This window comes from Macaca nemestrina, chromosome 6 (genome assembly GCF_043159975.1).
Source record: "Macaca nemestrina isolate mMacNem1 chromosome 6, mMacNem.hap1, whole genome shotgun sequence".
Classification (NCBI taxonomy): Eukaryota; Metazoa; Chordata; class Mammalia; order Primates; family Cercopithecidae; genus Macaca; species Macaca nemestrina.
Window position 1 is genome coordinate 57,133,816 of NC_092130.1, and position 22,538 is coordinate 57,156,353.

At 38.0% G+C, this 22,538-nt stretch overlaps 1 protein-coding gene across 1 annotated transcript; it reads right to left on the reverse strand.

Moving 5' to 3' along the window:
- Nucleotides 1-6,101: 6,101 nt before the first annotated feature.
- LOC139363945 (small ubiquitin-related modifier 1-like) lies at nt 6,102-19,563 on the reverse strand. Its single transcript, XM_071099190.1, has 4 exons — nt 19,272-19,563; nt 19,048-19,156; nt 18,777-18,828; nt 6,102-6,149 (listed from the first exon to the last, which is right to left on the reverse strand). Exons 1-4 carry the CDS (start codon nt 19,561-19,563, stop codon nt 6,102-6,104), a joined length of 501 nt encoding a protein of 166 aa, XP_070955291.1.
- Nucleotides 19,564-22,538: the final 2,975 nt, after the last annotated feature.

Here is a 22,538-nt window from a genome sequence, read left to right on the forward strand (position 1 = left end):
CAGAGAAACTTTTCTAATTTGCCTCATAAAAATACTTGCAGAAATAAACACGTAGTAGACGGTGGTTAAGAAGCACCTGAATTTTAAATATGCATTCTCGGGAAACTTCCTAGAAATCCTAATTAGGTCTGGGGTGGGTCTCGGGAATGCAAGTGTTTAACAAGCTCCCAAGTAATTCTTATCACCAGGCACGTTTGAGAAACTCTACTCTGAAGTAAAATATTATTGACAGATGATACTTTGGAAAATCAAGAATACTTCAGCTGGAGCCATATTTGTATGGACAATAAGCATTAGTACCTAAAGCACAATAAAGATTAAGCTAATGCCAGTGTTCAAGTAGAAGCTCTGTTTTAGAGCCAGCCTTCCTCTTCATAGTAGCATATCACTAAGTGATTTTGACTCTGCTTCAGTGCACAGAGGCCTGAAGCCCCACCTTCTCAGGGTGCTGGACCATAGTAGTCCCATTTCTACTACTTCCATCTCCTTGTTTCAATTTCTGATGTAAATGAGGGCCATTCCAAGGTTGTCTGAGAGGTAAATTTACTGCCCATTGATTTTCACAAATCCTGTGGGTCCTGTGAAATCCTCTTAAATGAGTATCAGATACAGGAACAAAACTGAGAAATTGAATAGGAAACGCCATAGTTCAGAGTGAAACGTGAATGTTCATCTGTTCTGCTGAAAAACATAGGCCCAGTGTGATCTGGCATAAGCCCAGGCTGATGTTGGTAAACACATATTTTAAGGAAAAGCCTCAGATATGCCCCAATTATTGTATAGATGTCCAGGTTAGAGCAGGACAAATGGGGCAGTGACTCTAATTGGCTCCTTGGACAAATTCAAATTTTGAATAAGCCAGGGAAAGTGTGAGAGCGTGGCATCATATAGTGGTAACTTCTTGCAAAAGTATTACTTAACTGACATCCTAAAACCATATGGCTTCTCCTAGAATCAGTCACCAAATGCCACTTGCATGGTTATAAAGCCACAGTGATATGCAATGATGCCTCTGCCAGTGAATGACTGGCAACCTGAGTCAGTCACCTTTCCTCCACCGCGGCCCCCAATGCAATAGGCTTTCATGCCAAATTGCCCATTTGCATTTCAGTGTAATTGAACACATTGAGTATAGCGACTCTGTTAGCGTTTCCTCTGCTAGGTGCTAGAAGTATAAAGCAAAATGAGCTATGGTGTGTGACCATGCAGGGTTTATCATTTGATAGAATAGTTGCCTAAAATAAACAACATCATAAGGATAGAATGTGTTAAATCCCCAATTGTGACATAGAACAGTGCTTGTCAAACTTTAATGTGCATATGAATCTAGGGATCTTGTTATAATGCAGATTCTGATTCAGCTGATGTAAGATAGAGCCCAAGGTTCTGCATTTCTATTATAACAAGCTGTCAGGCAACACGATGCTGATCTGAGGATCACACTTTAAGTAACAAGGCATTCAACATTCAAGTAAGAGGATCAGGAAGGTAGCCAGATATATGCATGTGGAATTCAGCAGAAAGGTGAAGATACAATTTGGGGAGTTATAGATATCTAGATGACACTTAAAATCATTAGATTGACTCAAGTGGCCAAGACAGTGAGTGTGGAGAAAGAAGATGAAGGAGCAGAACATTGATGCTGCATTTTAAGCAAGCGAATTTGGCTGCATCCAATGGTTCCTTTTGAGATTAGTGAAAAACAGAACAGCAAGGCTGGAGTTCAGTTGTAAAGGGACTCAAATGCCACTTTAAGAAGTTTGGACTTGAAGGAACAATTCTTGTTCTTGACAGTCGTGGGGGAAACTAGCTGATGGCAAGATGACATCAGCTAGTTGTAGTCACACCACCCAGTCCTTACACAAACAGAGTCATATAAAACAAGTTAGGCTAATATGCTACTTTGGGGCTCTGAAAATTCCACAAAACATTTAAGCGAGCAATTTTGAGTGACTTTCTCAATGTGGCAAACAAGTTATTCCTGTAACTGAGGGCAGACTATAAATATGACACATCTCTGTTTGGTAATTGCTTTATTTCGGATTAAGACTAGCAATTTTCTTGTCAGAGACAGGCATGCAGTAGAAAGGGAGTGGGGAAATTTGGACAGCGCAGGCAGTTTTTGCAACTTGAAAAGCCATCTGCAGTTATTTTCTTTTAATATGGCAGATTTGGCATTAGCATCAACTTTATTTTCTCTTGTGGTCTTTTTTTTCTTTTTTTTTTTTTTTTTGATACTCTGTAGAGCTCAAAACTTTATTAACTCTGTTAAGCACAGACCTGTTGTGTCTTGTTATTCCTCTCTAAACTGTACTCTATTCCAAGAGTTCTTGGGAGAAGTGGTTGAGAAACTTGGAAAAACTGGATGCTGGTAAGGGGCACTCAGGTTTTAATAATCTCGTTCACCTTAGTCATTAAACCAAATGTGCAAATCCCCAGAATTGCACTGAGCTCTTTGTAACCAGCTAGTCACCATGTGTTTATGTGTCTTTTAGATCTTAACATGTATGTGTTAATCCAGCCTTCCCACAGACACCTACTGCAGACATCCATACCCAATGATCACGTGATCAACACGACTAACACACTCCATTTACTGAAAAGAGCAGTCATCATTTTTTTCCCAGAATCCTTGGCCTACTCTATTCTTTTTCAAAGCCATTTTTGGAAGTAGTAGAATGTACCAAGAGAAGAGAATACAGGAGATTTCCCTTTATCTACAACATTCTATATTATTTACATATAAAAGTGTGATGCAAAAGGACATAATGTTAACATTTGTTAATCTTGGACAGTGACTATTCTCCTGTTTGTTATATTTATCTTCCCTCCTTTTTAATATTGTGACTTTTTTTTCCCCCCCAAAATAATAGCAATGAAAACTCTGCTGAGAACTCAGGGTAAACAGACCTGGAGGCACAGAGCAGTTTCCCTCTGAATTGTCTTTCTTGCCTCCACTTGCCTTCAATCAGAAATCATGTCAAGAGATGAAGGAAGTACTCATGAACTTTTGTACCTTAACTTAGAACTACTTTTGGATATGGTGATTTTTTAACACCTTTTTTTTTTTTGGTTAATCTCCATGCAATAAAATTCACTCTTTTTGATGTTCAGTTCAATGCATTTTGGTGAATGCAGTCTGTAGCCACCACGGTCAAGATACAAGATGGCTCCATTACCTTTTATATTCAACTCCCTCTGTCACCTTGACTATTGGCAACCACCGTACTGTCTCTGCTCATATAGGTTGCTTTTCCCAGCATTTAAAAAAATGTACAGTCAATTCCTTTAATTTTTGTTTTTAGGTGACTTCAATTTCATGTATTCTAATTATGAGAGGATTCAATGAGCACACTATCACTCTAAATTTTCCAAACCCAAAGTTAGGAGTAAAAGTCATTTGACTTCTTATCATAAAACACACACTTGGTCATTCAGGCCCAAAATATCAAATCCATATCTTCTGATAGTTGCATTTAATTCACTTATCTTTTTGTGTAAGTGGATTTCACATGGATCTCCCATAGAGAGCTAATTGCAGCTCCCATTTAGCCATTAGATTCTCACATGTAATTTCTGTCAACATCCCTGGGAAGGGTGCAGAATGAACTAAAGGCAAAATTTATTTCACTCTCAAAGGTTAACCAGGACTTCCTTTCCAGTTTCCATTTTGTGTCAGAGCTCATAGTAAGCTGATCTGACACGAAGGTGACAGCATTTCTTTTCTTCCTTTGTTCCATTTAATTATTTTTAAAAGAGACATAAAAAAGTTTTAAGATTGCTTTCAGCACCTCCTTTTCAAATGCTACATTCCAAGTTTAAGCTCGAACTTAACTGTAATGAGATTGTTATCAACACCTGACAGAAAAAATAAAAGCATTATGAATGAATATATTCAACCCCCCTCTTGACAAGACCGCTTATATCTTCTCTTATGAAAGCACAGTATAGATTCTTTCTGTCTGCTTTTTATGCATATCATTTTCATAATCTACCTAGGTGTCTAAATCATTCTAGGGATTTCTGAGAAACTGACTTCATTCTGCACATGCTGTGGAGGGAAAAAAATCGAAATGAGGAGTGGAAACATCACTCCACCTTTGTGCTCCCTAGAAGTAACTTTGAGTTTTTGCCTGAAGCAATTAGAAGACACATTTCTGTTTGGGAAATACACATGCTCTATCAGTGGAAGTCAGGAAGCAAGCATGATTATTTTCTTTAGTAATTTAGAAAAGACAATTTTACAGTATGCTTTAGGAATTTAGAAAGCCCCAAACAGTCCAGAAATTCAGAAATCATAAGAAGTAGCATACAGACAGACAGACAGACACATGACTTTGTATGGACTTTCATCATTTTAGCACACATTATTTTAAGGTGCTTAATGTACATATCACATGATAGTTTTAATTTACCATAATGTTTTTATGATATCAAATGAACAGAAACTCATCTTTTTCCATAAGGAACAAATCTAACACATATGCACAAAAATAACTTTATAGCATAAAATGCAAAGAGAAAACAATAAAGAGCTGTGTGGTCTGTCATATTTTAATAGTAATGCATTGCTTAATGATAGAATTATGAACACTCTAAACTTAGGCTACACTAAATTTATTTTAAAAACTTTCTTTCTTCAATAAATTATTAACCTTAGTTTACTGTAACATTTTTTACTTTATAAACTTTTTAATTTTTTAAAACTTTTTGGAGTGGTCTGGCAAGATGGCCGAATAGGAACAGCTCCAGTCTGCAGATCCCTGCAAGATCCACGCAGAAGGCAGGTGATTTTATTTCCAACTGAGGTACATAGTTCATCTCATTGGGGCTGGTTGGATAGTGGGTGCAGCCCACGGAGGGCGAGATGAAGTAGGGCAGGGAGTTGCCTCACTCAGGAAGTGCAAGGGGTTGGGGGATTTCTCATTCCTCGCCAAGGGAAGCCATGAGGGACTGTTCCAGGAGGAATGGTACACTCCTGCCCAGATACAGTGCTTTTCCCATGGTCTTCACAACCGGCAGACCAGGAGATTCCCTCCATTGCCTGGCTCGGTGGGTCCCATGCCCATGGAGCCCAGCAAGCTAAGATTCATTGACTTGAAATTCTCACTGCTGGCGCAGCAGTCTGGGACACTTGAGGTTGGTTGGGGGAGGGGTGTCGACCATTGCTGAGGCTTCAGTAGGTGGTTTTATTCCCACAGTGTAAACAAAGCTTCCCGGGAAATTTGAACTGGGTAGAGTCCACCATAGCTCAGCAAGGCCAACTGCCTCTCTAGATTCCACCTCTGTGGGCAGGGCATCTCTGAACAAAAGGCAGCAGCCTCAGTCAGGGACCTACAGATAAAACCCCCTTCTCCCTGGGACAGAGCACTGGGGAAAGGGGTGGCTGTGGGTGTAACTTCAGCAGACTTAAATGTCCCTGCCAGATAGCTCTGAAGAGAGCAGTGGTTCTCCCAGCACAGTGTTAGAGCTCTGATAATGCACAGACTGCCTCCCCAAGTGGGTCCCTGACCCCCATGTAGCCTGACTGGGAGATACCTCCCAGTTGGGGCTGACAGACACCTCATACGGGAGAGCTCTGGCTGACATCTAGTGGGTGCCCCTCTGGGACAAAGCTTCCAGAGGAAGGATCAGGCAGCAATAGTTGTTGTTCTGCAGCCTCTGCTGGTGATATCTAGGCAAACAGGTTCTGGAGGGGACCTCCAGCAAACTTCAACAGAACTTCAGCTGAGGGGTCTGTCTGTTAGAAGGAAAACTAACAAACAGAAAGCAATAGCATTAGCATCAACAAAAAGGACGTCCACACCAAAACTCCATCTGTAGGTCACCAACATCAAAGACCAAAGGTAGATAAAACCACAAAGATGGGGAGAAACCAGTACAGAAAGGATGAAAATTCCAAAAACCAGAATACCTCTTCTCCTCCAAAGGATCACAACTCCTCTCCAGCAAGGGAGCAAAACTGTATGAAGAATCAGTTTGACAAATTGACAGAAGTATGATTCAGAAGGTGGGTAATAACAAACAACTCCAAGCTAAAGGAGCATGTTCTAACCCAACTCAAGGAAGCTAAGAAACTTGAAAAAAGATGAGACGAATTGCTAACTATAATAACCAGTGTAGAGAAGAATATAAACGACCTGATGGAGCTGAAAAACACAGCACGAGAACTTTGAGAAGCATGCACAAGTTTCAATAGCCAAATCAATCAAGCGGAAGAAAGGATATCAGAGATTGAAGATCAACTTAATGAAATAAAGCACGAAGTCAAGATTAAAGAAAAAAGAGGAAAAGAAATGAACAAAGCCTCCAAGAAATATGGGACTATGTGAAAAGACCAAATCTATGTTTGATTGATATACCTGAAAGTGACGAGGAGAATGGAACCAAGTTGAAAAACACTCTTCAGGATGTTATCCAGGAGAACTTCCCCAACCTAGCAAGACAGGCCAACATTCAAATTCAGGAAATACAGAGAACACCACAAAGATATTCCTCAAAAAGAGCAACCCCAAGACACATAATTTTCAGATTCACCAAGGTTGAAATGAAGGAAAAAATATTAAGGGCAGCCAGAGAGAAAGGTCAGGTTACCAACAAAGGGAAGCCCATCAGACTAACAGCGGATCTCTCTGCAGAAACCCTACAAGTCAGAAGATAGTAGGGGCCAATATTCAACATTCTTAGAGGAAGAATTTTCAACCCAGAATTTCATATCCAGCCAAACTAAGCTTCGTAAGTGAAGGAGTAATAAAGTCCTTTACAGACAAGCAAATGCTGAGAGATTTTGTGACCACCAGACCTGCCTTACAAGAGCTCCTGAAGAAAGCACTAAATATGGAAAGGAAAAATTTGTACCAGCCACTGCAAAAACATGCCAAACTGTAAAGACCATCCATGCTATGAAGAAACTGCATCAACCAACAGGGAAAATAACCAGCTAGCATTATAATGACAGGATCAAATTCACTACATAATGATATTAATCTTAAATGTAAATAGGCTAAATGCCCCAATTAAAAGACACAGACTGGCAAACTGGATAAAGAGTCAAGATCCATTGGTGTGCTGTATTCAGGAGACTCATCTAAAGTGCAAAGACACACATAGGCTCAAAATAAAGGGATGGAGGAAGATTTACCTAGCAAATGGAAAGCAGAAAAAAGCAGGGGTTGCAATCCTAGTCTCTGATAAAACAGATTTTAAACAAACAAAAGTCAAAAGAGACAAAGAAGGGCATTACATAATGGTAAAGGGATCAATGCAACAAGAAGAGTGAACTATCCTAAATATAGATGCACCCACTACAGGAGAACCCAGATTTGTGAAACAAGTTCTTAGAGACCTACAAAGAGACTTAGACTCCCACACAATAATAGTGGGAGACTTGAACACCCCACTGTCAATATTAGACAGATCAATGAGACAGAAAATTAACAAGGATATCCAGGACTTGAACTCAGCTCTGGACCAAGGAGACCTAATAGACATCTATAGAACTCTCCACGCCAAATCAACAGAATATACATTCTTCTCAGCACCACATCACACTTATTCTAAAATTGATCACATAATTGGAAGTAAAGCACTCCTCAGCAAATGTAAAAGAACAGAAATCACAACAAACTGTCTCTCAGACCACAGAGCAATCAAATTTGAACTTAGGATTAAGAAACTCACTCAAAACTACACAATTACATGGACACTGAACAACCTTCTCCTGAACAACTACTGAGTAAGTAACAAAATGAAGACAGAAATTAAGATGTTCTTTAAAACCAATGAGAACAAAGACAGAATGTACCAGAATCTCTGGGATACATTTAAAGCAGTGTATAGAGGGAAATTTATAGCACTAAATGCCCACAAGAGAAAGCAGGAAAGATCTAAAATTGACACCCTAACATCACAATTAAAAGAACTAGAGAAGCAAGAGCAAACAAATTCGAAAGCTAGCAGAAGACAAGAAATAACTAAGATCAGAGCAGAACTGAAGGAGATAGGGACACAAAAAAAAAAGCCTTCAAAAAAAATCAGTGAATCCAGGAGCTGGTTTTTTGAAAAGATCAACAAAATAGATTGACTGCTAGTTAGACTAATAAGGAAAAAAGAGAAGAATCAAAGAGATGCAATGAAAAATGACAAAGGGGATATAACCACTGACCCCACAGAAATACAAACTACCATCAGAGAATACTATAAACACCTCTACACAAATAAACTAGAAAATCTAGAAGAAATGGATAAATTCCTGGACACATACACCGTCCCAAGACTAAACCAGGAAGAAGTTGAATCTCTGAATAGACCAATAACAGGTTCTGAAATTGAGGCAGTTATTAATACCCTACCAACAAAAAAAAGCCCAGGACCAGATGGATTCACAGCCAGATTCTACCAGAGGTACAAAGAGGAGCTGGTACCATTCCTTCTGAAACTATTCCAATCTATAGAAAAAGAGGGAATCCTCCCTAACTCATTTTATGAGGCCAGCATTATCCTGATACCAAAATCTGTCAGATGCACAACAAAAAAAGAAAATTTCAGGCCAATATCCCTGATGAACATAGATGCGAAAATCCTCAATAAAATATTGCAAATCGAATCCAGCAGCACATCAAAAAGCTTATCCACCACTACCAAGTCAGCTTCAATCCTGGGATGCAAGGCTCGTTTCACATACACAAGTCAATAAACATGATCCATCACATAAGCAGAGCCAACGACAAAAACCACATGATTATCGCAAAAGATGCGGAAAAGACCGTCAACAAAATTCAACAGTCCTTTATGCTAAAAACTCTCAATAAACTAGATATTGATGGAATGTATCTCAAAATCATAAGAGCTATTTATAACAAACCCACAGCTAATATCATACTGAATGGGCAAAAACTGGAAGCATTCCCTTTGAAAACTGGCACAAGACAAGGATGCCCTCTCTCACTCCAATTCAATATAGTGTTGGAAGTTCTGGCCAGGATAATCAGGCAAGAGAAAGAAATAAAGGGTATTCAATTAGGAAAAGAGGAAGTCAAATTGTCCCTGTTTGCAGGTGACCTGATTCTATATTTAGAAAATCCCATCGTCTCAGCCCAAAATCTCCTTAAGCTGATAAGCAACTTCAGCAAAGTCTCAGGATACAAACTCAATGTGCAAAAATCACAAGCATTCTTATACAATAACAGAGAGCAAAATTATGAGTGAACTCCCATTCACAATTGCTTCAAAGAGAATAAAATACCTAAGAATCCAACATACAAGGGATGTGAACGACCTCTTCAAGGAGAACTACAAACCACTGCTCAGTGAAATAAAAGAGGACACAAACAAATGGAAAAACATTCAATGCTCATGGATAGGAAGAATCAATATTGTGAAAATGGCCATACTGCCCAAAATAATTTATAGATTCAATGCTATCCCCATCAAGCTACCATTGACTTTCTTCACAGAATTGGAAAAAAACTACTTTAAACTTCATATAGAACCAAAATGAGCCCACATAGCCAAGACAATCCTAAGCAACAAGAACAAAGCTGGAGGCATCATGCTACCTGACTTCAAATTATACTATAAGGCTACAGTAACCAAATCAGCATGGTACTGGTACCAAAACAGATATATGACCAATGGAACAGAACAGAGGCCTCAGAAATAATACCACACATCTACAACCATCTGATCTTTGACAAACCTGACAAAAACAAGAAGTGGGGAAAGGATTCCTGATTTAATAAATGGTGCTGGGAAAACTGACTAGCTATATGTAGAAAGCTGAAACTGGTTCCCTTCCTTACACCTTATACAAAAATTAATTCAAGATGGATTAAAGACTTTAATGTAAGACCTAAAACCATAAAAACCCAAGAAGAAAACCTAGGCAACACCATTCAGGACATAGGCATAAGCAAAGACTTCAGGACTAAAACACCAAAAGCAATGGCAACAAAAGCCAAAATGACAAATGGGATCTAATTAAATGAAAGAGCTTCTGCACAGCAAAAGAAACTATCATCAGAGTGAACAGGCAATCTACAGAATGGGAGAAAAGTTTTGCAATCTATCCATCTGACAAAGGGCTAATATCCAGAATCTATAAATAACTTAAAACAAATTTACAAGAAAAAAACAACCCCATCAAAAAATGGGCGAAGGATATTAACAGACACTTCTCAAAAGAAGACATTTATGCAGCCAACAAACTTATGAAAAAATGTGCATCATCACTGGTCGTTAGAGAAATGCCAATGAAACCCACAATGAGATACCATCTCATGCCAGTTAGAATGGTGATCATTAAAAAGTCAGGAAACAACAGATACTGGAGAGGATATGAAGAAATAGGAACACTTTTACACTGTTGGTGGGAGTGTAAATTAGTTCAACCATTGTGGATGACAGTGTGGTGATTCCTCAAGGATCTTGAACTAGAAATACCATTTGACCCAGTATTCCCATCACTTGGTATATACCCAAAGGATTATAAATCATTCCACTATAAAGAGACATGAATACGTATTTTTTATTGCAGTACTGTTCACAATAACAAAGTCTTGGAACCAACCCAAATGTCTATCAATGATAGACTAGATTAAGAAAATGTGGCACATATACACCGTGGAATACTATGCAGCCATAAAAAAGGATGAGTTAATGTCCTTTGGAGGGACATGGATGAATCTGGAAACCATCATTCTCAGCAAAGTAACACAAGAAGAGAAAAACCAAATACTGCAAGTTCTCATAAGTGGGAACTGAACAATGAGAACACATGGACACAAGGAGGGGAACATCACACACTGGGGCCTGTCAGGGGGTAGGGAGCTGCAGGAGGGATAGCATTAGGAGAAATACCTAATGTCAATGACGAGTTGGTGGGTGCAGCAAACCAACATGGCACATGTATACCTATGTAACAAACCTGCACATTGTGCACATGTACCCCAGAACTTAAAGTAAAATAATAATAAAAAAAACTTTTTGACTCTTGTAATACTTACTACAAAATTATTTTAAAAATACAAATACATTGTACAGCTAAAAAAAAAAGTGTTTTTCTTTATGTCCTTATTCTATAAACTTTTTCTTCTACTTTTTTTTTTTTTTTAACTTTTTAAAATTTTTGTTTAAAACTAAGACACACACATTAGCCTAGGCCAGTACAGGGTCAGAATCATCAATATCACTGTCATCCACCTCTGTATCTTGTCCCACTGGAAAGTCTTCAGGGGCAATAGCAGTTCCATTATAATCTCACAGGATCACCATCATATATGTGGTTTATCATGGACCAAAACTTTGTTATGTAGCACATGACTCAGTCATGTCACTTATCATAGAGTGTGCCTACACAGACTTAGATGGAATAGACGTTTTTATTTATATATTTTTAATATGGAAAACCAAATATCTCAGGACCACTGCTGAATATTAATTATTTCCCCTACTTGTTCTGCAATGCCAATATCAACTGCGACATATCAGGTTTCTATATATGTTCTATTATAATCTTATGGGACCACCGTCATAAATGTGGTCCACCGCTGACTAAAATATCACTGTGTAGCACATGATTGTACATATAGCTTTACATGATTTTTAAATCTTTAATATGAAAATTGTATTTGTATGCATTCTTTAGATAAAGGAAGAAGCAGTTTAATGTATTTTTTAAAACTGGAAGCCAAAATAATCAGCTCCTAATCTACATTCCCATTATAACACTTCGGACTTTTAAAATTTACACATATGGTCTACTTGAATATGCAAGCAAATACATCCCTGCAAAGAAAAGACAAATATTTATGTACAAATAAATAGTGTTTTAGTGAACAGGCACTCAGATGTGAGCGCTGATGTTTTATGGCTTGACTCTTAGCCTCAATAAAATATGCTCAAGAGGCGGCATTTTTCTTTAGGAATAAGTCATAACTTTGCCATAGAGGGCTATTAGGAGACCATTTACTGACATGGGACTGAACTTACAATTCCCACAGAGAAATGTTATTTTAAAAGGAAGGCTGACATAGGAGATTTTCGGGAAAATCCCCCCTGGAGACCTGAAGTTCCCCTGGTGCCAGGCATGTAATGCCATTTTCCTTATTGAAATAGAGAATATCATGTTGCAGCAATTGTTCTTAAGGGAGATATGGCATAAGCACATCACTTCTGCATGTACGGTATCTGCAGGTCTACAGTTTGGAAGACTAGTAACATGAAATTGCAGGCTGTTGTTAGAGCTCTTCTGGCTTGCATAAGAGAATGTTTATTTCTTTATCTATATATGGAGAGACATGTCCTTTAGTTTAAGGTCAAATAATATCTCCTGGGGGGAAGACTTGACCAACTGTCTAATGGGATTGAGTCCTTGGGGGTAGTAAATCAATTTCATCATAAAACTGCAACTTCTGTCCTCTAATGCTCCAGAGTGGTTTTAAAAAGTGGCCAGGGCCCCCTCCCCTCCATCGGTAACTGGACCTGTGATGAGAACTTCAGGGCATAGATTCATCTGGCAGCTCCCCTCTCCTGTTTTCATCCAAACATGGAATCAGGCCCTAGGGAAGTATATCATTTTTTTGTCAGGGGACTAAAAGCAATGTGGGTAATAATAGTTAATTGGACATTGCATTTAATGTAGAATAAAGCAGGTAAAACCCTTTGTCTAGTCCCTCTGTGTCACTTGATCTGCTGAAATTTCTTTTCCGTGCTTTGAAAATAGCCAAAGCATAGACTAGCTAGAGAGAAGCAACCTTGATTTGGCCCAGCCTTCTAGCTCACCGTTTCCATGTAAGCATGATGGGCAGGATCTCCAACACCGGGCAGAGCAATTCATCAGTCAGTGTTTATTGAAGAGTGAGCAAGAGGAAACGAGCTAAAGTCACAGTAGGAAACTTTGGGTTTCATATAAGATATAGTTGGAAAATACCTTACTTTTACATATAGGACTCCATTTTTCAAATCATTATCTTGTTTTATCCATCCAGCAACCCATCATGGGAAGAAGGGGCCTTATTATGGCTATTAAGTTTACAATAAGGGAACTAAAGAGATTCTTCACTTTCTTCTCAATAGACAAAGTCCCTGCAGAGTTCATCTACTCCAATGACTAACATTCCAATAACAACAGCTAACATTTTTTGAGTGTTTACTATGTGCAAGTTATTCTGCTTAGTGCTTTACATGCATTTATCTAATTTATTCCTCTCAACATCTGTGAGATATACGTAGGATGGCAGAGAAGTGATAGATAAGCAAAATGATGTACTGTAGTTGAAACAGCTCTGGGCTCAGAGTCTGATTAAAAGTGCAGGTGCACAGGTGGTATGGCTTACAGGTAACTTAAAGGAAACCTAGAGGCAGCCTGCTTGCCCTTGAAGCCCGCCTTCACCTCCCAGTTCTCTGGTCTTTGGCAAATTACTCAATCATTCTTACCCTCCCTTTCCTTATCTGTTTAAATGTGGACAAAGTCTCACTGAGTTTTGAGTGGATTGAAAGAGTTTACACAAATAACCTGTTTGGAGCAGTGCTTGGCACATAATTAGTGCCCCATTAAGTGTCAGTAACATTATTTTTACTTCTTGCTGGATGCCATCGGACACATCACTTTACCTCTCTGAACCTCAAGGTTCTTACCAGAGAAAATACTTATATTAATACTTGTTTACTTCATAGGCTTAATAGGTACAATATATATGAAAAAGAAGGCTGGGCGTGGTGGCTCACGCCTGTAATCCCAGCACTTTGTAATCCCGCCGAGGCGGGCGGATCACAAGGTCAGGAGATTGAGACCACGGTGAAACCCCGTCTCTACTAAAAATACAAAAAATTAGCCGGGCGTGGTGGCGGGCGCCAGTAGTCCCAGCTACTCAGGAGGCTGAGGCAGGAGAATGGCATGAACCCGGGAGGTGGAGCTTGCAGCAGGTTGAGATCGTGCCACTGCACTCCAGCCTGAGCAACAGAGCGAGACTCCATCTCAAAACAAAACGAAAATGAAAATAGTATTTTAATTATATAATTTTAGAGTGATTTGGTATCATTTTATGACTTCTGAGTTTATCTCTAGTTCTGACCAGTCTCCTAAGATATACTCCTGAATTTCCTACTGACCATTTTCATATGGAATTAAAAGGCATTAATTCCTTGATTTGTTCTCTAAATAAATACTAAGCAGTTGCTCTGGGCCAAAAGGTGGGGCATAGAGAAAAACATGTGGTATGTGTTCTCAAAGAGTTTGAAATCCTGGAGTAGACACACACAAGAAACCAATGTTAACAACACAGTATCCTAAATGTTATGAATGACGAGACTAAAGGAAGAAGACTCAGCTTGCAAGGGACAGGGGGACCACAAAATGTCCCCCAGGAGGTAGCATTTCAACATCATCGTAGCCCAAAACAACCGTGTGGTCAGTACAGTCATCCTTTCTTTCTCTATATGTCTTTTTAAAAAATGTGAATTTTTATCTGTCTCAAATGCCTTATGATGGCTTGCTATATACAAGAGGAACAATGGCTAAGGGCCTCTCAAATAATTTCTTCATGTTGTAAGTCTACTAGGGTTGGGCTTAAAGGATATAAAGAATCGAGCAACTCATCATAAATCTTCAACCACAATTTGTTTGGCAGGGAAAAATCTAGATTTTCTCGAACAGGTTTCAGAAGATGGAGTCTATGGCCAATCTTTCATTAGGTATCTTAATAACTTGATATAATTAGCCAGAAAGAGTCATGGAATGATTATTTTTAACACCCCTGATATCTCATCCCACCATTTCAAGACTTAACCCAGTGTTTCTCAAACTCTTTCTTGGAAGTGTCACTAATGGCAGCCAGCAGGAGCCAGGTATCCTTACAGGGCCTGGGCAGAGCTTGGGGCCATCCACAAGCACAATATTTTTTGAAGTTTCAAGATGACTGTGGATTTTGTAGCCTTAGCCATAAGCTACATATCCTTATGTAAATATCCTATTGTTTTACATCTTATACTATTTAACAATATAAGATTATTTTCTCTCCAAATCTGGTTTTATTTCTTAGTACTTATATATTTTTTCAGTCATAAAAGCTATGTCATTGTAGGAAATTAGAAAGCTATATCAAATTACAAATTTAAAATGAAGCTTTTTCTGGCTGGGCGCAGTAGCTCACGCCTGTAATCCCAGCACTTTGGGAGGCTGAGACAGGCAGATCACCTGAAGTCAGGAATTCGAGACCAGCCTGGCCAACATGGTGAAACCCCGTCTCTACTAAAAATACAAAAATTAGCTGGGTGTCGTGGTACATGCCTGTAATCCCAGCTACTCTGGATGCTGAGGCAGGAGAACTGCTTGAACCTGGGAGGTGGAGGTTGCAGTGAGCTGAGATCGTGCCATTGCACTCCAGCCTGGGTGACAGAGTGAGACTCTGTCTCAAACAAACAAAAATTAAGTTAAACTTTTCTATAATATAATTCCCAAACTACTAACCATTGTTGGTGCCTTTCCTTCTAAGTATTATAATATACAGATATAGATATAAACATATAATTGTGTGAATACATACGTACAATTTGAAGTCATCTCTATATCTTTCAGGGTCATATCCTGCTTTTTTTTTTAACTTAATAGTAATTATTTGATGATTTGGTGAACATTTTTATTTAATGGCTTGATGAGTGTAAAAGTTTAAAGTACAGAATCTATAGCTTGGATTTGAATCCAAACTTAGCTCATTTACTAGCCTTGGGTTCCTCATCTATAAATGGAAGTTAATAATATTGCCTTCTGCAAACAGTTGTGAGAATGAAACGATTTAATGTATGTGAAGTGCTTAGACACAGCCTGGCACAGCGTGAAGGCCTAGATAAGGGTTAGTACAATTTCTTCTCAATGATTTAAGAAGCTACTTTTGTCATATACTGAATTCCCTTATGTATTTTGATCTACTTCCAGATGTTCTGTTTTCTTCCACTGACAGCAATCTTATTTATGTAGCCACACTACCTTGTTTTACATGTTCTTTATACCAAGAGGCCAAACTGGTGTGGCTAATTCTCTTGATTACTCTTCTTTTTCAGAATTTGTGTCTGCCTATTTTTGTGGTCCATTTTCCGCATGAACTTTAGAATAACTTGCTTAACTAAAATACTTTTAATATTTACACTTAAATTGCATCTGTGGAATATCTGAATATATGAGCCTTTACAATGCTTTTATAACTTACTGCTCTTCATTTTCATTACATACGCCTTTATTCTTATCTTAGTCTACTCTATTATAGGGGCTTTTTTCTACCATAGTCTCTCCCTGCTCTGATACCTAGTTATTTCTTAAAAATTTGCTCTCAAACTTGACATTTAAAAAGAGGAAGGAAAAGAGAAATAACATTCTGGCATTTAGAAAGCAGCATCTATGCAGCTATGTACCACGTAGCATTCCCAAGTATGCCCCTTGGAAATGGTGCTGTAAGATAACAGGTTGTATTTTGCAGAAAAAATAAGGAAATTAGAATTTCATGTAGAAATTCTAAGTTAAACAAAACTAAATACATTTTTTACTCTGTAAGAACATCCAGAAACTTTAATATAGGTAATTTTTTTCTGATTCTCTAAAAGGAGGTATATTTTACATAAGGGCCCAAACTTTTGGCTATGTGAGCTTTTCAGAAGAAACAACTCTTAGTAATTAAACTCCTGAATATACTGTTTTGGGAAACTCTGCCAAAAGGGATTGCCTCTGAGATTTTGGTACCGAAGGTGACTTCTTTTTCCTCTTTCTACAAGCACTGCTCGAAGAGGTGGACTAATGGTTTTAAAATCTAGGATAACTGGTCTTAAATCTAAATGAAATTCCTCTCATATTTGGTCTGTGGGTTGACTGAGTTCCCCTTTCTGATGATGATGTGCATTTTCATCTCTCTCAATGCCTTTGTGTGTGTTTCAGTGGGAAGTCAGGAGAGACTAAACTGGTAAAACGCTGACCTAAATGAGAAGCCTGGTCCCATATTCCACCAGTTACACACTCAACTAACTTAACACTGAATTGTTGACTAATACAGAGCAAATGGTTCCTAAAATTTATAGCGAATTATTTTTAAAACTCAATATTTGATAGAGAATAATTTTTTTCCTTCAGGGAATTTTTATTATTTAAACAAAACAACAGTCTGCACAAGTATTAGGCAATGTACCAAAATAAAGGGTTTCTTTTTTTCTTTTCCTTTTTTTTTTTTTTTTTGGCAGGAGAGAAATTATTTTCATGTAGTCATTTGTTGGACCTTGGGGTAAAATTATATTTCATAGTTCCCTTGTTCCCAGGCTGTGGTTAAAAAAAAAAAGAGAGAGAGAGAGATTGATATCTGAAATTTCAAGTGTATTTGTCTTACAAATTTGTTTGATTCTCTTGGGAATAATTATCTCATATCATTTGGGTTAGTAATTCCTTAGGAATGACATTGCTGTTATAATTAGTAACTTACATGCAGCTAAGAAAAGTGAAAGTTAATGGACTTAGTTTCTTGCATTGCTGCTTTATTAAACCGTTAATCTCTGAAACAAACAACAAGAGTCCTAGAGACACTGCTCAGTGGAGTAATCATGTTCCCTTTCATTTGCTGAGAATAGGTAATGTAGACATACATGGTAACATAACAATGGTCAGTAAGTAAAACCTCATTATACAATACTAAATCTATATACACAAGGGAAAGGTATGTCCAATGGCTGTTGGGAGGAACTTCCAATAATTTCTTCTTTCCCAGTTTCCCAGACATTAGATTCAAGACTTCAGTGGAACAGGAAAGAATGAAAAAACAAAGGTAGAAAGGAAGGGAGAGGAAATACAAAAAAGAAAGAAAAAAATGATCTTATAAATGGTGAATCCACAAAGTCACAAATCTTTAATAAGAAACCAAAAATAGAAAGAAGGAAAATAAAAGAAAAATTTTAAAAATACTTAGCTTCGTGTAACCCACTCACAACTTTGGTCAATGTATGAGCTAGAAAAAACGGTAAGGGAATTTGAAAGAGTCTTCAAGTTCCCATTAGAGGATGGGAGCAACCTAGCTTTGGAACTATGAGTGAAGTGGTTCTTTTCTGAGTCTTAGGTGAAGATTACAGTATAATGTTAGATCTTTGCATACACTGAGATTTCTCCATAGTCATAGACTGTTGGTCATATACCCTCAGGACACCAAGAAAACTCTTTAACCCAGCCACAAGATAAATGGATTATTTTTCTTTTTTACAATTTTTACAAATATTGTTTAATAAAGCAGGTACAGACTACGTCCATTTAAAATGCATAGCCCAGGCCAAAAATTACAAATAAAATAAAGAAGAACAGTATTCTGTTGTATTCATTTTTGCATGAAAACTTTTTAAATTGTTAATGAAAATTAGAACTGCTCTGGGGTCTTCTGACAAGATTTTTTGAGATGGGGTCTCGCTCTGTCACCCAGGCTGGAGTGAAGTGGCATGATCTCGGCTCACTGCAACCTTTGCCTCCCAGGTTCACGCGATTATCCTGCCTCAGCCTCCCAAGTAGCTGAGACTACAGGTGTGCACCACCATACCCAGCTAATGTTTTATTTTTTTGTACTTTTAGTAGAGATGGGTTTTGACATGTTGGCTAGGTTTGTCTCGAACTACTGAGCCTGAGCAATCCACCTGCCTTGGCCTTCCAAAATGCTGGAACTACAGGAATGAGCCACTGTGCTTGGCCCTAACAAGATTTTTAAAAAATCTTAAAATGCCTTTTCTTCAGTGAAGCCATCTTTGGAGTTAGGCATTACTCTCACCTTTTCTGTTGTCTTGACTTCAACCTGATATTCCTCTTCTTTCTTGAAGTAGCTTCAAGTTAAGAAAAGGTCATTTTTCCTCAGTCCAGTTCTCTGAAAAACTTCTACCTGCCACTGAAAGTCATAGTCCAGGAGTAAGCCATCACATGCTAGAACCTCAGGGCCAACTGGAAAGTCATTATGAACCCTTGGATTGATCTATCTCATTTATCACCAAATGCCCAAAAACACATGGTCCTGAGAAAGGTAGCCTCTCTGTGCACACATGTACTTTTTCAAAAGGAGATGGCAATACGCAGGGGGCTGGGCTTGATCACCAAAAGTCAGCACAATGAAAACAAACAATAATGGATAATGAACATTAGAATTCAAATTAGCAGCTGTTTTAAAAAGATTGGGGTTCCAGTTTTCAATTTCATTTTGAACACCACATTACAAAAAAAAAAAAAAATTTAAAGATTGAGGGGAGAAGAAAAATAAAAAGAATATCTAAACTGTTGAATGTTGGTTCCTGATAGGCTTCAATCATGTCTTCTTCCTCCATTCCCAGTTCTTTCGAAATATGATTATCAGCGCTTCTCTGACTTTCAAAGAGAAACCTGAGTAAATTCATTGGAACGCTCTGTCTTTGACAGTATAATTCTTTGAGTTTCTTGAGATGTGTTGTCATTTTCTCTTTGAAGTGAATCTCACTGCTATCCTGTCTAATGACTTTGAGTTTAATGTATTTTGTTTCCTTCTTATCCCCCAAGTCCTCAGTTGAAGGTTTTGCCTCCTGGTCAGACATGGTGACAGTGGTTTCACCCAGGGGATCTCCACATGCCAGCAGCCTCCGGTAGGCAGAACCTCACTCCAGGGTTGACAAATCCATTTTCCTTCCCCATGGTACATCGCAGCAGCCATAAATGAATTCTTTCTCTATGTGTCCTTAAGTTCAAATAAAAAGCTCAACTATGGAATGTATTATACACTGTTGTTTATCTTATTGGTTTCAACAATTTAATGCAGGATCCATAAGCAGTTCTAATCATCAGATAAAAAAACTAAAACTTAGTAGAAACATTGAATAGATGGCATCTACTTTCATCTCCTACTTCATAAGGGGATGTCCTTTCATGCCAGGTTGGTACTAGCCTGTTGTTCTTAAGCTGATACAGTATTTCTCCAGTCACAATGGTATCTGGCTGTAGACCCTAACTATTAGGATGAGCTTTTAAAGATCATACATGGAACCTGCATCAGTTGAAGAGCAGTTAGTGAGAACCTTTCATAAAGGACTGGTCCTCCATTTAAAACAAGAGCTCTTTCCCAGGGCAAAATGAATCAGTAAGAAAGCCCCACTGTCCTCTAATGAAAAACCCAAAAATTTGATGCCTAGATCACTTGCAAATGTTGAATCTGAATTTATATCACCATGTGTTGTGGGAGTCTCATTCTGAAAATTTGATGTAAACACTGGTCTTGGGCCTATGAACTTCTAAGGGTATCCAACAGAAGCAAACTGTATGGGAGAATACTCCCATAATCTAGGATGTACTGAACTGCTTTTTAAAAAAAATCCCTACTAATGAGTCCCTCCTAAGAAAACTATAAAGCAATAAGGAAAAAATCCACAATAACTGAGAGTCATCAGACTTAACTAATAGGATAATCAGAGTTCAATGATGTTAAAAGAACTATAAAATAAGTTCACTTTAACATGGTTAAAAAATAAAGAAAAAAGTAGAAGCCATAATGAAGTAATAGAATACAATGAAATTAACTAAAATATTTTGAACAGAACCAAATAAAACTTCTAGGAATAAAAATGTAGGCGCTGAGTTAAAAACTCAATGACTGCATTAAAAGCAAACCAGCCACTCCGAAAGGGAGAACGAATTAGGAGATGGATTTGGGGGAACTATCTAGATAATGGCAGAGAGAGATTCAGAAAATAAAGATGGAACACACGAGAGTTTAAGTGGCACACAGAATAGAAAGCAAAAGTCCAGCATGCAGAGAATTTCTAGAAATAGAGAATAGGAAGAATGGTGGTGTGGAACTAAATTATCATAAGCCTTGAATAATTTTAATGGAGCATTTGTTACAATTGTCATTGAAAAGTAGAGGACATGTGTTTCATAAACAGTTAATGAAGATCATCAGAAGAATGGAAAGACAGCTCCAGTAGAGCTTTCAAGGATACAGAGTACTAGGTTAGCCATTCATTTTTTAGATGAAGGAGAAGTCAGGAAACTGAGTTTCTTTCAATTCAGTTTACTAACAAGAGTGAAAAAACCTTTTCTGTAATACACAACAGTTTCTTCTTTTAGCATTTCTAAGGACTGCTGACTTGTGAACTTGAAACCATGAATATTTGTTTTAGGGAATTGCATGTGGTAGATTGTTGTTGCAGAGAATCATATTTGTTTACTTCAAATGGTGACTACAGCTTGTGATTTTGATATTTCCCATTTTCTTTTTAAGAAAAGAACACATTTTCCAACTAAAATAAAAAAGATTCAGATATTTTAAAGACATTTTTTAGTTACAGGAAAAATATCTTATTCTTCCACAACTGACATGAGTGAAAAGCTGGAGAATATTCTACAATTGAGGAAAGACATGAATCCTTATGTTAGGAAGCAAATGAGTCCAGCAGCAGAAATAAGAATTAATGCACACCTAGGTGTACCATAGGACATAGAAAAACACCCAGGATACAAAAAAAAAGCCTTCAGAATGACCAGGATGAAAAGTCCAATTACCTACCAAGGAGCAACAATTACAGTGGCATAAAACTTATTATTCATTTATTCATGCATTCTACATGGTCCCCAAATATTTCTTAAACCCCTACTTTATGCCAGACACTATTCCAGGTAGCTTGGGTAAATCTATAAATGGGAAAGGGGAAGGGGAAGAAGCAAGGGGGAAAGGAGAGAAAGAGAGGAAAGGAAGGAAGAAAAATAGAAAAGAAAGAAAGAAAAATAAAGAGAAGGAAGGAAAGAGGGAGGGAGGAAAGAAGGAAGGAAAAACAAAAAAGGGATGAAAAAGGAAAATGTCAGAAGGTGAGAGAATATCTTTAAATTGAAATAACCTTGTGATAATTAACTTACTAATTGTAGCCTCTGTGATCTTGTTAAATCGAACTCCAACATGGCACAAGTATACATATGTAACAAACCTGCACGCTGTGCACATGTACCCTAGAACTTAAAGTATAATAAAAAAAAAAAATTGAACTCAATCTGCCTAGTTTCCTTTTTACTAAAATACAGTCCTTAGTGGTTGTAGTAATTTTCTAGTGCTGCTGTAACAAATTATCACACAATAGTGGCTTAATACAACACAAATTATTACCTTACCGTTCTGGAGGTCAGAATCCAAAACCAGTCTCACTGAGCTAAAATCAAGGAGTCATTTTCGTAGGCTGTCTCCTACAGAGGCTCTAGAGGTAAATCTGTTTTCTTACCTTTTCTGGCATTTAAAGGCTTCCTGTATTCCTTGGCTCAGGGCCCCTTCCTCCATCTTCAAAGCCAGCAGTGTAGAATCTTTCAATCTCTCTCTCTCCCTGGCCTCCTTTCTCCATCTGCACTTCTCTTTCTCCCTTTTCTCTCCCTCACATGCACATACCTCTCCTTCCCCCATCACATCTACTCTCCTGCCTCTGATTTCCCTGCCTTCCTCTTATAAGGGCCCTTGTGATTACATTCAGCACACCTGGATAATCCAGGATACCCTCCCCCTCTCAATATCCTTAATTTGATAGATCTGCAAAGA

What these genes read in the sequence shown, in the direction of transcription:
- LOC139363945 (XM_071099190.1), bottom strand. Translation starts at nt 19,563, where the DNA reads ATGTCTGACCAGGAGGCAAAACCTTCAACTGAGGACTTGGGGGATAAG. An exon ending in TGCCATCTCCTTTTGAAAAA is followed by an intron (nt 18,829 to 19,047) that starts GTACATGTGTGC and finishes CTTAACTTGAAG; the next exon opens with CTACTTCAAGAAAGAAGAGG. An exon ending in AAGTCAAGACAACAGAAAAG is followed by an intron (nt 6,150 to 18,776) that starts GTGAGAGTAATG and finishes TGTGTTTTTCAG; the next exon opens with CTCCATCAGGTCGTTTATAT.